The sequence below is a fragment of the Lissotriton helveticus genome, chromosome 3_1 (assembly GCF_964261635.1).
Source record: "Lissotriton helveticus chromosome 3_1, aLisHel1.1, whole genome shotgun sequence".
NCBI classification, from domain to species: Eukaryota; Metazoa; Chordata; class Amphibia; order Caudata; family Salamandridae; genus Lissotriton; species Lissotriton helveticus.
The window spans coordinates 947,181,993-947,196,781 of record NC_136061.1 but is presented as its reverse complement, the minus strand read 5'-3'; the positions used below and the strand labels follow the sequence as shown (position 1 = coordinate 947,196,781).

At 46.1% G+C, this 14,789-nt stretch overlaps 1 protein-coding gene across 1 annotated transcript in view; it reads right to left on the bottom strand.

The window, feature by feature from the left end:
- The window catches only part of LOC144824185 (putative methyltransferase DDB_G0268948), a 641,160-nt gene that overhangs the window by 285,053 nt on the left and 341,318 nt on the right, over positions 1 to 14,789 (bottom strand). Inside the window, exon 4 of the mRNA XM_078683341.1 lies at positions 2,627 to 2,840. Within this exon, the coding sequence (XP_078539467.1) occupies positions 2,627 to 2,840 (214 nt within the window). The remainder of the gene's footprint in view (positions 1 to 2,626; positions 2,841 to 14,789) is intronic.

Sequence of the window (14,789 nt, the reverse complement as noted above, 5' to 3'; positions counted from 1 at the left end):
GGGACAAAACACTATAGGAAGGCTGCTGGTGATAAAAAATGGTCTTCCCAAATTTGGCTGGCCCCATCGTTTGCTGCCAGAGGTCTTTATCGCTCTACCCCCACTTGGCCTCCGTATCTAATGCCAGCAGTGCCCGGAACTCGTCGTCGTATTGAGGCCATGCATACCCCCACATGTGATCTGTGCTTTTCTGATCATGTCCATATACTTGAAAAGGTTACTGTCCTTTCTGGGTATTTTTTTGCAGTAAACACTATCAATATAAAAATGCAGCCGTCCAGTTCTCAATGGTTATGGGCACCCTCAGAAGTTTTAACAGCTCATATTCCTCCACCTTGGACCCTTCCTTTGCTCTAAGTTCCCTATGTAAAAGTTTAAACATTTCAGTATACCCTCCCTTCCAAATTCTCTCCTTTGTGGACAACATCAACATCAAAGGAGCGCCAAGGGTTTTGCCATCCCCCAATATGGCAACATCTTGATTGTAAACTCTACTCTCCTGAGAGCTACCTCCCTGGCCATCTGTTTCTCCCAGCCCCACTGCCTTTTTGCCCCACAGGTTCTGCTCGGCACCCAACAGCCACAGGCATGACTTCCTTTATCTTTCAATGTCCAGTTGCCCTGGCCATGTCCTCTGCAACACACCCCCTATCCCTCTCCTGCCCCAAGGTTGATCTCCTCTCCGGATCCAGCTGCCTAACCAGTCGTTTAGTTCCACCTTGACCATCATCCATGGCTTCCTTCTTCCGAGCTGCAGGCACTTCTTGCAAAATACTAGAAACAACATTATCCACCCGGCTTGCGCCGCAGGCCTCACTCTGCCACCACCTGCGCTCATCCGCCATGTGAGCACCTTCATCCACAATTTCACCTTCTTCAAGTCTCCCTTCCCCATAATCCAACTGTGTGTCCTCACCCATCGTAAGCAACACTTGACCACCATCGCCCTCGTCATCATCCTGTGAGGCATTTTCATATATTTACACTTTCTTGCTAGCAGCTGCTCGCCACAGGGCTGTAAGGTGCCCTCCTGGCTGCCCTTCTGTGCCCTGAGTGTATTCATGCCCGTGCGCACTCGGTCCCATACTTTACCATCAGGTTTGATGCACTGCCAAGGTCACTCCAGACTTTCTTGTGGCAGTGTCACATACGTCCATCATCGCAATATGGCTGGCCGCACAGCGCCCTGTCATCAATTCACCTCAGGGTCATCGAGCAATAACAAGCACTCCTGAGACTGCCTGTCTGCTTATCTGTCAATCCTGCAAAAGAAAAGAAGGGGGGCCGGTGTGCCGGGGTTAGTTGCCCTAATCTCTAAGTCCGAATCTAGCTCAGGCACCCACAACCACTGTGCAAATATGCAGCCTGTGTTGATGAAGGGCCTGCCATCCAACCAGCCTCTTGTGGTTTCCCCTACATCTGCCTCTGTCCTTTCCTACATTGTGCTCCTTGTCTTTTGTCCTGCTGAGATGGCCTCCATCAGCCTGCGTACATCACCCCGGATCGCTGGCACTGGGAGCGGTGCTGCTGGCTCTCCCTTAGCCCTGCCCCTCCCTCTCCTCAACAAAAGTCAGTGCGATCTGTGGAACCGCACTGCAAGTGGAGCGTGAGGCATGCACAAAGCTGGAGCCACTCTCCAAGCAAGGGAGTAGCCCCTACCTGCACACTTTTGGCTCTCAGTTTGTCATGAGGTGGCCAGCATGCCAAAACCGCTGCAGCAACCCCATTAGGTTGCACGCCGGGCTGGGCGCCCCGCGTTGTGATTGCCCAATGCAATCAAGTCCAATCTCCTGGCCTCCTCTAACAACCACATGGCTGTGTGCACCCTGTCGTCCTTCATCACAAGGCAGAGTAACTGACCACTACCACTACTAAGTGTCGCGAAAGGAATAGGGGAAAATGTACTGTCTCAAGTAACGAAAGGGAATGAGGGGTAAGACAGAAAATGGCTCAATATATACTTGGGCTATAACAGTCACACAATGAGGCCCAAAAGGAGCCCACATATAGTCCACCTGAACCTGGGCTGAAGGCACTGCCCATGCAGGTAAGATCAGTGGGGTACCATGGGTGGGTGGGGGGAGTCGACAGACTACAATGAGGTAAACTTAAATAAAAACAAGAAAACTAGTTACTTTGCGCTCGCCGCTTTGCCTAGTCGCCGATGCAGCGAGCGCAAGGTCAGCAGTTTTTGTTTTTTATTTAAGTTTACCTCAGCATCCTCTGTTGACTCACCCCCACCTCTCTTACCTGCACAGGTTGCGCCTGCTGGGCAGTACCGTTCCCCCCGATCACCCCAGACGGTAGACCTCCCTCCCATCTGCTGCCCCAAAACCCAATCTGGTAAAAACATATTTTGGTGCGTACTGCATCAATATCCTATAGACTGGGCTTTCCAAGGCCTTTTTCTCACTTTAAATTTCTTCTGGATTTCCCTGAATGTAATAAGGGATGCAGTTCTTATTGCACACAGTATGTACCAAATGTGATAAAAAACACACAAAACTCATAATTCTATGTTAGCACAGGAACACCTAGTATATTGGAAATCATTGGGCTACTCTGAATAAGAGCCTTAGGTTTTAAAAGTCTGGTATATGGCATGCTTAACATACATTATTCTCACCTCGTTGAATACATCCGTCAGCCTTTCAGAGCAATCTTTATATAAAAGACTGAATCGCAAGTCAAAACAGTATATTGCCAGACAGCCACTTGGTTTGAGGACACGATTTACTTCCTCAGAGAACTTGTCTAGGTCAAACCAATGGGCAGCTACTGAAGCAGTGACGAGGTCCAGAGATCTGTCTTCAAATGGGAGTTCCTCTGCTTTGGCAATCCTACAAAGAAAGAAAAATTTACAATTACAGTTGTGACTTGAGTCAGGATAGTCATATTGCCATTTGATTGGTGACTTGTATCTTGGATATTCATATGACCATCTTGTTGGTAGAGGGTAGGTAAATATCAATGTGGTATTCAAGAAGCCTGTTCTTTTGATGGTTGCCACGAACCTATACTGTTGAAATGAAATGAAATGAAATGAAAAATTGCATTTGTATAGCGCATAACTGCCCTGAGGCCTCGCAGCGCTTGAAGATTAAATGGTTTAGCGCAGGCTCAGGGCAGATCAGCAGGATTTTGCATCCTCATTAGTCCAAAGCAAGTGGCAGCGGTCTTAGTGGCCTGGACCGAGAAATCAAGAGCGGTGTCGAGCCAGATCCCGAGGCTCTTTATCTGGGACCTGGGGGCGGGGGGAACGCCAAGACATGGTGGCCAGACGGGTGCAAGAACAGACGGGGAGGAATTTCCGAGGAGAATGATGTCTGTCTTCTCCCCGTTAAGTTTCAGACAGGAGGCTTGCATCCATCTGGCAACAGCCTCTAGACAGGGGCCTAAGGTGTTGGATGATCCGTCTGCGTGGTCTAGCGAGACCACCAGCTGCGTATCATCCGCGTAGGTGACAATACGCACACCAAAGGGATGGACTATCCTGTCCAGAGGTTCCATGTAGGCGTTAAAAAGGGTCGGGCTCAGGGAGGAGCCCTGAGGAACCCCGCACCTGAGAGGATGTTTGGGAGAGACTGTCTCACCCTCAAAGACCTGGAAGAAACGCTCGCTCAGAAAGGAGGCAAGCCAATCCAGGGCCGCGCCCGACACGCCCATGCCAGCCATTCGATGTAATAGCGTGGCATGGTTCACCGTGTCGAACGCGGCGCTAAGGTCTAACAGGATGATGGCCACCTTTCGTCCCTGATCAAGAATAGCTCTTGCTTCTTCTGTAACCGCTAACATAGCAGTTTCGGTACCATGTTGAGGACGAAATCCTGTCTGGGAGGCACGCAGCAGACAGTTGGACTCCAAATAGTCTGTTAAGATGTTGTTGACGTGCCTCTCCAGCAGTTTACTCAACCAGGGGAGCAACGAAATGGGACAGTAGTTGGACAGGTTGCTCTGATCCAGGGTGGGCTTTTTGAGAAGTGCCCTCACCATGGCACATTTCCAGGAGAGTGGGACCGATTTGGACACAATGGAAGTGTTTAAGGTTTCCAAGATGACAGGGCGAATAACGTCCAAGGCCTTGACAAGGATCCGGGGGGGTGCCGGGTCATTGGGTGACCCGGAAGTAACTTTGGAGATTAATCTATCCAGACTACAGGCATCAAGAAGCGGAATTGTGTCCAGCTTACAGAGAGCCAGAGAGTCAGCTGGTTTGTGTGGGGCAGAGCGGGCGATGACCATAGAATTGCAAAGGAGGAGTATATGGTCAAAATTTTCTTTGAAAAGAAGGCAGCCAGCTCATTGCAGCGATCTTGTGCACCTTCGGCAGTGGGACGCTCAGCCGGGGGTGAAATAAGGGACTTAGCTATCCTAAAGATTTCCCTAGGGGCATTGGCTGCTGCATTAATTTTCCCTTCATAGAAAAAGGCTTGCGCCTTTTTAATCTCTAATTTGTAGAGCTTCATTGCAGACCTATAATCATCTTTCCTAGACGAAGAATGGTCCTTCCTCCACGCTCTCTCCAGTTTACGGCAGTCAAGTTTTAATGACCTTAGAGCAGGAGTGTACCAAGGTGCGACTTTAGGTCTTCTAATGAGTTTACAAGGGCGTTTGGGAAGAACTAGGTCTAGGGTGCTGGAAATCCAGTGATCAAAATCGTTAGAGGCAGAGGCAGGAGTCGTAGCCTTCCTCGGGGGATCTTGGACAAGAGCAGTTGTCCAGTCAGTGAGAGAAAGAGAGGACCATTTCCTGCCCAGATACTTGATAGGAACATCACAAGGGGAAGAGGAGTTGGAAAGCCAGGTAAAAGGTATCAGGAAGTGATCGGTCCAGGGTAGTGGAACTGGGGACTCTACATTAAGGTTGGTGTTGCTGTATATGTGATCAAGAAGATGTCCCTTCTTGTGGGTTGCCTGATGGCCTCTCTGGCAAAGATCTAACGCTTGCATGTTGACCCGTAAGTTATTAGCTGACGTATCATGGGGGTCATCTAAATGGATGTTAAAATCCCCAAGCAAGGTGAAGTTAGATGAGGTCAAAACTGTGTTGGCAGTGAGGTCCGTGATTTGCGTAATGAAATTGTTAAGGGAACCAGGTTGGCGATAGAGTAAGATACCGGAGAAAGTGGTGGTGGGGGAAAAATCAAGCGCAAAGTGTAAGCTCTCGCAGGTCGGCGAGGAATTGGGAATGACACGACACTTAAAACTGTCCCTATATATGATGGTCAGGCCCCCGCCTCTCCCCGACTGGCGGTCGAGGCGCTTGAGGGTATAGCCTTGAGGTGTGGCCCATATTGTAGTCGGGTCATTGTCCATCTGGAGCCAAGTTTCCGTTAAAAATAGAGCGTCAGGATTGAGCTCTTCAATCATCAGATGCAGCTCTGTGAAGTGTTTAGGTAGTGACCGGCAGTTGAGGAGATACAATCTCCAAATCTCTCCCGGGGGGAGAGTGTAGCTGTATGGGCGGGGGGTGCTCCATGTACAGTGCTTACAGTAATGTTCAAGATTAGCTGGGGGAAAAGAGTGGCGACAGGAGGGACTGGTGGGGGGACGTAGGGAGTGTAACAACAAAGAGTTGTAGGAAATACGAAGACCCACCATAGTGCTGGGCGGCTCCCAAGCCAGGGCCAGCGAGAAGCGTCTGAACGCGGACTGGTGCAGACTGGCTTCTCTTTGGCGCCTCTTCGGCGCGTATAAGGCGCTACCGCTGCGCGAGGTAGGAAGAGGTCATATAGATTAGGTGAGGGTGGAGACTAGCCCGTCAACCTCCCCAAGATGGCTGCCCAGGATGGAGCAACCAGGAAGTGGTGTCGCTTGAACCTCCCTCCACAACAATCAGCACAGAAGCTGTGGTGGACCGGGGAGTAGCGACCAGAATGCAAGTGAGAGCTCAGAAATATATTTAAAAACACATATTAGTACAATCAATAGGTTTTTAAAAGTCTGTAAAACGAAATAGATGCTTGCAGTAATCCTTATCACAGTCAAGCGCTAGCGCTACGATCTTCGTTGGTTAATGATCGTGCGCGATTGACTCCCGCCCTAAAATAGTGAGGGCGAGGGGGGAGACTAGCCCGTCAACCTCCCCAAGATGGCTGCCCAGGATGGAGCAACCAGGAAGTGGTGTCGCTTGAACCTCCCTCCACAACAATCAGCACAGAAGCTGTGGTGGACCGGGGAGTAGCGACCAGAATGCAAGTGAGAGCTCAGAAATATATTTAAAAACACATATTAGTACAATCAATAGGTTTTTAAAAGTCTGTAAAACGAAATAGATGCTTGCAGTAATCCTTATCACAGTCAAGCGCTAGCGCTACGATCTTCGTTGGTTAATGATCGTGCGCGATTGACTCCCGCCCTAAAATAGTGAAGGCGAGGGGGGAGACTAGCCCGTCAACCTCCCCAAGATGGCTGCCCAGGATGGAGCAACCAGGAAGTGGTGTCGCTTGAACCTCCCTCCACAACAATCAGCACAGAAGCTGTGGTGGACCGGGGAGTAGCGACCAGAATGCAAGTGAGAGCTCAGAAATATAAATACAGAAATACTGTTCCATCAAAAATGACACCGTACAGTCAGTTCTAGACATAACTCCTCTAGTCACCAGTATGTTGTCCCTTTGACTACCTGGTGGATATGCTACAACGATTCAAAATGCACCAGCCAGTTTCTCTGTTTACCTTTGATGGAAATACCATGGCATATCCAACTATACATTGTCCACACAGGATATTTCTAAGGTCAAGAGTAATATTTAAAAACTTCACATGACGTAAGAATGGTTAACAGACATAGGGGCAGATGTACGACCATTTTTGCATGCGCAAACAGGTTTGGGAACCCGTTTGCACATGCAAAAACAGCATGGGGAATGTACAAACCCTATTTTGCTAGTCGCAATTTTTGGCGACTCGCAAAATAGGGATTTGCGACTCACTATTAGGAAGTGACATTCCCTTTCTAATATCGAGCGCAACCCTATATAAGAATGTTTTGCGTCAGCAATTGCGTGCGCAAAACACTCGCAAATTAGTATCCTCTTCAAGAGGATGGTAAGACACTCGCAAATGGGAAGGGGTCCCACAAGGGACCCCTTCCCCTTTGTAAATGCAGAGGAAAATATATTTTAAGGGCAGGCAGTGGTTCCAGGGACCATGTCCTGCCCTTAAAAAATGAAATGAAGAAGTTTCAAAATGTTTTTATGAAATGCATCCCGTTTTCCTTTAAGGAAAGCGGGCTGCATTAAAAAAAAAAATACTGCTTTATTACAAAGGAGTCCCAGACATGGCTGACTGCTGAGCCCAGCAGGCCCCCATAGCTGGGAGAGCCTGCCATTCCCAATGGGGTCGGAAATTGCGAGAGGCTCATTAATATTCATGAGCCTCTCAATTTGCGACCCCATTGAGAATCGCTAACAGTGTGAAATACACTGTTGTACATTGGAAATAGTGCCTCGCAAATTGTGAGTCGCAAAAAACTCGCAATTTGCAAGGCGCTATGTCGTACATCTGGCCCATAGACTCATTGCTGCAGTGAACATTCATCTACCGCCACCCTTGGCTCTGAAGGCCTGATTTAGATCTCAGTGGTAGAGTTACTCTGTCAAAATGCGGAAGGATGTCCTGTTTGCCAAAAAAAGAAATCCCATTATATCTTATGAGATTTATATTTTGGCAGACGGGATATGTGATGAAGTAAATCATCACTGACATCTAAATAAGGCCCTTAACTTTACTCTTCACAATTCAAAGACACAAGAGTCAGATATGCTATTACTGAGATCCTTAAGCTATGGTAGAATCTTCTGCTCCACATTCTGTTGCTCTCCATACCGCTTAACTACAGGAGAACCCTAAAAACCTTTTCTTCTCTCACACTGAGCTCCTTCCTCACCTCTGTAGCTGTACATTACGGTGCTAGACAGAGAGCCACCCGCTCATTTCTTGAAATTCATGCCCAACAACTGAACTATCAGAAGCTGACCATTGCCGATCCAGGCCTACTCAACTTATTGGATGTCTCTAATTTTGTAGAAGCTGTTCGTCTCCGCAAGCACTTTCTCTGTAAGTCAGACCACTATTGTTCTCTATAAGGTGCCAAACAAGACAAAATTCAATTGCCTCATTTGTGACTCATATTGGTTTACAGCAGCCACAGTGGCTCTCCATGCAACCACATTGGTTTATATATGAAACATATTGAATGTCTTTTGTGCGTAATGCAATGGTTCACACAAATCATCTTAGTTTGTATATACTATGCTGGTTTGTAAAGAATAACACTGGTTTGTTGAATCAATATGTTGGTGAATACACAGATAAATAATATATGTACACTTATGAAGCACAATGGTTTACGTAAAAAAGCATATGGTTCAAGGTTTGTGGTTTATAAGCAAAATATATCGGTTTATACTCACAATATGCTGGTTTTTGTTAGCATAAGTCAGTGTCTATATAATGCATTTGTGTATTTACAGCAAATACTGTTTTAAGTACTCTAATGAAATGTTTGTATAGATTATTGCTTTGCACACAATACTACAGTGGTTTGCTCACATAATGTATGGGATTAAATGCATAGTATTGAAGTTTTTACATACATGTGCAACTTATTGGTCATTATACATAATGTATTGTTTAGCTTTCACAATATGCTTCAAGGACATCAATCTACATGTATACTGCTTGTCATGAGTGACACATTAGATCACATATGTACTGGCTCATATATGTACTAGGTTGGCTCGCTCACAATATGTACTGCTTGTGAAGCCTAATATATTGGTTTCAGCGTACAGCCTGTTGGATCCAATTGCAAGGCTAGTTCATCATGACACCCAAACACTTGACAAAGGCTGCACCCGTTGATGAGGTCATCTTTGTCCATTGAGGTGAGGGAGCCAGCCCTTTTTACCAAGCCTGGCCTTTGTCTTCATTGTGCTATGGTGACCTGGTGCGCCAGCTGAATTGTACAAGAAATTAGTGAGGTTGGTACCTGTATGCAGATTTCACTTAGTATACTCCTTCTTCTGATCAATTAGGCTTGGTCGTCCAGGTACTTGTGGTTTTTCATGTATTGCCTTGTGCTGCCAGGGTTGCTGTCTGTCATGGATGAACACCACAATTTCTTTCAAGGCCAGAGCTTTTGGTCATGCACTCTGTAAAGACATGCGATGTATTCTGTGCTCCAACTAACCTGCCAGCCCTCAACCATGTTCAGGGGATGCAGAATGGAAAAGAAACCATCAATCAAATTGTATGTACCTGCCACTTCTTGGTGCAGCAGAGAAAAATCATCCTTGTATCGATTTTGTTTGTCTAGGAGTTGGAACCTACCGTCAGGTAGTAACTGCTAGTCTGAATTCTGTCAATACTATACTGAACATTAAAACTGTTGAGTTCCTTCTGATGGCCTTGGCTAAACTGGGCTCGCAAATTCTATTGTGCTTCAAAAACCAGATATCTAAAATCTGATTACTTCAGCCACTGTACCATTATAAAATCTGAGGCACTCTTCACTTTATAGAAACACACATTCACTGGATGGTGTCATCAGTGATGTCATTTGAGATGTCATCAGTGATGTCACTGAGCATGTCATGAGGGATGTAATATGTGACGTCATCAGCAGTGGACTGAGGGGGTGCGAGTTATAGTTAGGTCTACTAACTATAATGGCTAAATTTCTATGGTTCTGTACAAGTGGAATCTCCAGCTAACTATAACGTCCCTGAAACCTACCTTTTTTTCCAGTGAATTTCTAAGGTGTTTTTAAATGCTAATTTCTAACTATAACGTCCGTGAAACCTATGGTTTTTTCAGTGAATTTCAAAGGTTTTTTAAATGAAAATTTCTAATTATAACGTCCCTGAAACCTATGTTTTTTTCAGTGAATTTCAAAGGTTTTTTAAATGTTAATTTCTTACTATGGCGTTCCTGAAACCTATGTTTTTTTCAGATAATTTCTAAGGTTTTTTAAATGCTAATTTCTAACTATGCCTACAAAGTTAGGACCTGTGAAGAAAGAGGAAGAAAAGCACAGAAAGAAGCAAGACAAATGCAGAAGAGGCAACAGAAGTCCAGAAAGACACAGAAAAGTGCAGGAAGAAGAAGGAATGTGCATAAAGAACCAACAGAGAAGCAGAAAGTCCTCCTGTGCCCCCAACTGTTTGCTGATGGATACTGGTGGTAACTGACTCTGACTAACCAGGCCTAGAGCCAGTGGTATGCTAAATGACACTTAGAATACAGTGAAAACACCTACATACACTTGGGAACACTAAGCGTTGGGGTAATCCTGTGATTAGCATGACCTCCTCTGTATTTGCCATGACTTAAGGCCTGGGTCAATGCATGAGTACATGAGTAGTAACTGGATGATTAGATTGCTACAAGGAGAGTGCATGGTGATTTTATATGTGCTTGGGTTTTGGCGCAGTGAGTGGATAAGCACATAGGATTGACTGGGTGATTGGAGGACTGCATAGATAGTACCAGGGAGATTACTGGACTGCATAGGTAGTTCTCAAGGTATTGCAGCAGTGCATGTGTTAGTGACTGGGTCATTGCATGAGTACATGGGTGCTGAGTGGATAATTAGAGTACTGCAAAGAGAGTGTGTGGTGAATTTATAAGTGCTTGGATATTGGAGGAGTGTTTGGATTAGTACATGGTAGTGGCTGGGTGACTGGAGGAGTGCACCGGGAGTGACTGTGTGATTGCGGGACTTTATGGGTACTACCTGGGAATTGATGGGGCAAGTGAGAAGTGTGTAAGTGGGTACAGGACTGTATGGGTAGATAATATGGGATTGTAACAGTGATGAGTTAGTGCCTGGAACATTGCATGAGTACATAGCTACTGACAGAAAGATTATAATACTGCAAGGAGAGTGCCTGAGTGAATTTATAAGTGCTTGGGTATTGGTGGAGTGTTTGGATTAGTATATGGTAATGGCTGAGTGACTGGAGGACTGCACGGGGATTGACAGGGTGATTGCTGTACTGCATGGATACTACCAGGGGAATTAAAAGAGCAAATGACAAGTGTGTAGGTGGTTAGAGGACTGCATGGCATGGGTAGTACACAGGGATTGTAGCAGTGCATGTGTTAGTGCCTGGATCATTGCATGACTACATGGGTAGTGAATGGATGATTAGAGTACTGTAAGGAGAATGCATGGTGAATTTGTAAGTGCTTGGGTTTTGGCGCAGTGATTGGATAAGGACAAAGGACTGGCTGGGTAATTGGAGGACTGCATAGGTAGTACCAGGGAGATTAATGGACTGCATAGGTAGTCCTCAATGTGCATGTGTTAGTGACTGGGCATTGAATGAATACATGGGTAGTGACTGGATGATTAGAGTGCTGCAAGGACAGTGCATGGTGGTTTTATAACTGCTTAGGTTTTGGCAGAGTGACTGGATAAGTACATAGTGCTGGCTGGGTGATTGGAGGAGTGCATGGGTAGTGACAGAGGGATTTCTTGAGTGCATGGGTACTACCTGGGTAATTGGATGAGTGAATTAGTAGTGTGTAGGTGGTTAGAGATCTGCATGGGATGTTCTTAGGGGATTGTAGCAGTGCATGTGTTAGTACCTGGGCAATTCCTTGAGTACATGGGTACTGACTGGAAGATTAGAGTACTGCAAGGAGAGTGCATGGTGAATTTATAAGTGCTTGGATTTTGGTGGAGTGATTGGATAAGTTCATGGTGCTGGCTGGGTGATTGAAGGAGTGCATGGGTACTGACAGGGTGATGGCTGGACTGTATGGGTAGTGCTCAGGTTATTGTAGCAGTGCATGAGTTAGTGCATGGGTCATTGCATGAGTGCATGGGTACTGATGGGATGATTAGAGTACAGCAAGGAGAGTGCATGGTTAATTTATAAGTGTGTGTGTTTTGGCAGAGTGATGGAATAAGTACACACATGTCACATCAGTCTCACCCCCTCCCTTCACCACTGTGCAAACACATCCCCTGGCACGTTTTAAGTTGGAGGATTAATTCCCCTTGAATCCTGAGGGTCCCTGTGGGCTAACTAGCCCACCAGGTACCTCCAGTAAGTGCCACAGAGCTGCATTGCAGAGATGTGGTCCAAGGCCATGCCCCATTTTACACCTCTTTGCAATGCAGCTCTGTGGTGCTTACTGAAGGTACCTGGTGGGTTAGTTGGAACTAAGGGATCCTCAGGATTCAAGTGGACTTTATCCCCCAACTTACAACGCGCCAGAGGGCCTGTTTGCACAGTGGTGAAGGGAGGGGGTGGGGCCTGATGTGACAAGTTGCAAACACATTCCTGTGGTGCATTTTAAGTTGGGGGATTAAGTCCCCTTGAATCCTGAGGGTCCCTGGGGCCCGACTAGCCCACCAGGTACCTACAGTAAGCACCACAGAGTTGCGTTTCAGAGAGGTGGTCTGAGGCTACGCCTCTTTTTTCAAAATGTGTTTTCTAAATGTTAATTTCCATAGGAAACTTTAGACATGGCTATAGCCCGAACTGTTAAACAAAATTACACCAAAATTGGCAAAAAGTTAGCTATTGGTTCGGAAAGCATGCTTTTTTTAAATGGTGTAAATGCGTTTAGTAGTTTTTGAGATATTTAAAGATTTACGGATATCAATATCTGAAAATTGTGAGATCTGATTGGCTGAGCCCTCCCGAGCACGAGGTTGCCTCTGATTGGCTGGCAAGACTTCACACCTGGAAGTCTGAGCAGCCATTTTGTGGCTTGGTTGAAACGAGTAGGGGAAAAAGGAAGAAAAAAAGTAGAAGAGGGTAGGGTAGGAATACTGTGACCTTTCTAGGGTGCTGAGGGTGTGTCACAGGGAGTCCGAACGTAAAGAAACATTTTCATATGCTTTCGGCTGGATTTGTGTTTGCCGGGATTTGCGAAGGGACTGGAAATGACGCCGGAAAAACGAAGTGCAGTGTGTAGTCCTTTGTTTAATTAAGCCACCGGATGGGCTAGTTCCCGGGCGCAATGTTTAGTTATGATATGAGTTTACTTCTGTCACGGGGAGCGCCACTTGTTTGGAGCAAATATAATGAAATTAGGGATAGGGGAGGTACGCGTCTTCCCTCCCCCTTCACTCCGAGGAGCACCACTTGTTTGGAGGTATGCGTAAAATTTAAGTGTGGAGGGGTGAAGCTTCCCCACACTGTCCTGGGGGCACTACTTCTTTGGGAATTTATGAATTACAATGTGGGATCTATTGGGGATTGGGGGCCCCGGGGAGTAGGATGTTGCTGGCTTTAAATTGGATGGAGTAGCCATGTCCAATTTAACATTGAGGAGCTTTCCGTGGCCGTGGGTATCACCATGTCCGAGGGCCGATTTCAATAATTACCCGTGGTGCATAACCCAAGGACATTGTGGTTTGCTATGGCAAGGCGGGATGTATGCAGAGTTCTCCCTCTGTGATAACAAACTTTTGGTTCGGTTGATGGAAGCGAGAGGAGGAAATTTGGTCTTGGTTTTATGAAGCTAAGGAGATTTGCTTTTGTGGAAAGGGGGATTGCATGCAGCACCTGGCTTTGCTGAAAAGGAATGGCGGCTGCTGTAGGAGGCTGGGAGGTGGTAGGGAGTTCGGGGAATTGAGGCTCTTTGTCCATTTCCGAAGTATTTTGGCAAGGTTCCGGGGGATGCAGTTCCTTGGGCCTAAAAAGGTCCGGGTGAGGTGGTGAAACAAAACTTGAGGGGGGCCTCCTGCAAGGTATGTGGAGGGGCCCTCTCGTGATTAAATTAAGAGCTCTCTGGCCCAAGCACTGTGCTGAGGGGGGGGGCTGGAGCCTGGGGGCCCCCTGCACCGCAGGGGCCTATGTTACAGAGTTATAACTCTGTTTTCATGGTCTGTATCGGCCATCCATATCAAAACGTATGTTGTTGTTGTAGATGGACCCCATTCTATGATCTCTAAGGTATGCAGACACAGCGTTATTTACATTCTTCCTAACTTTCTCAATCTGAGGACAGAATTGATAATTATTTCTACTTTTGTCCTTGGCATATGTTGGAGTATACAAAGACAGTGTGAGGTAAAAGGAACATCAATTGTCCAAAGGTATCCTTCATCAGCATTTCCAGACCTACGCTAGTCAATGTGCCTAGGTCATTGCCACCACAGTGCACAATCATGAGGTCAGGGGGTTGGAGATGCAAAGAGGTTTTAACCAAAGGTAACAATTGGTGCCATTGTAATCCTCTCTGGGCAAACCATTTAATGTCCACATTTTGTAAACCTAGATCTTTCTCAATAAGTCTGTGTTCAGCATACCTTTTGTACCAGAAAACATATCTGTGTCATACGATCCATTCTAGCATTTTGAAGGTATGGCTGTAAGGAATCAAAAGAAGTCTGTAGCTCTTGTAGTCCGTTGGTAGAATGAGAGATATGTCAAAAGGTGGAGAAGAAGCTTTTTTTTGGAGAAGACTGAAACTTACTGAGTGGTGAAGAATATTGTGTAGTGAAAACTAGGGTGCATGTTAGTTTCGTGGGAAAGTATGTTTCCTATTGGTTAATAAAAAAAGTTTTAAACCTACACTATATAGGATACGTAGAGAGATGTGGAGCGCAACCACACCTGCTACTTGCATTTAGAAGGTCCTGTTTTGAACTTAAAGAAGTTGTGAACTTCTGACCCACATGTGCTGTTGAATGTTCCAGAAACTGTTAGGATGAAGTATGGTGAACTTATGACCTGCACGTGGCGGTGAATGTTGCCGTACTGTTGGGATGACATTTGGTGAAATTCTGACCTGTAGTCTTCCGTTCAATGTTGCAGAAAT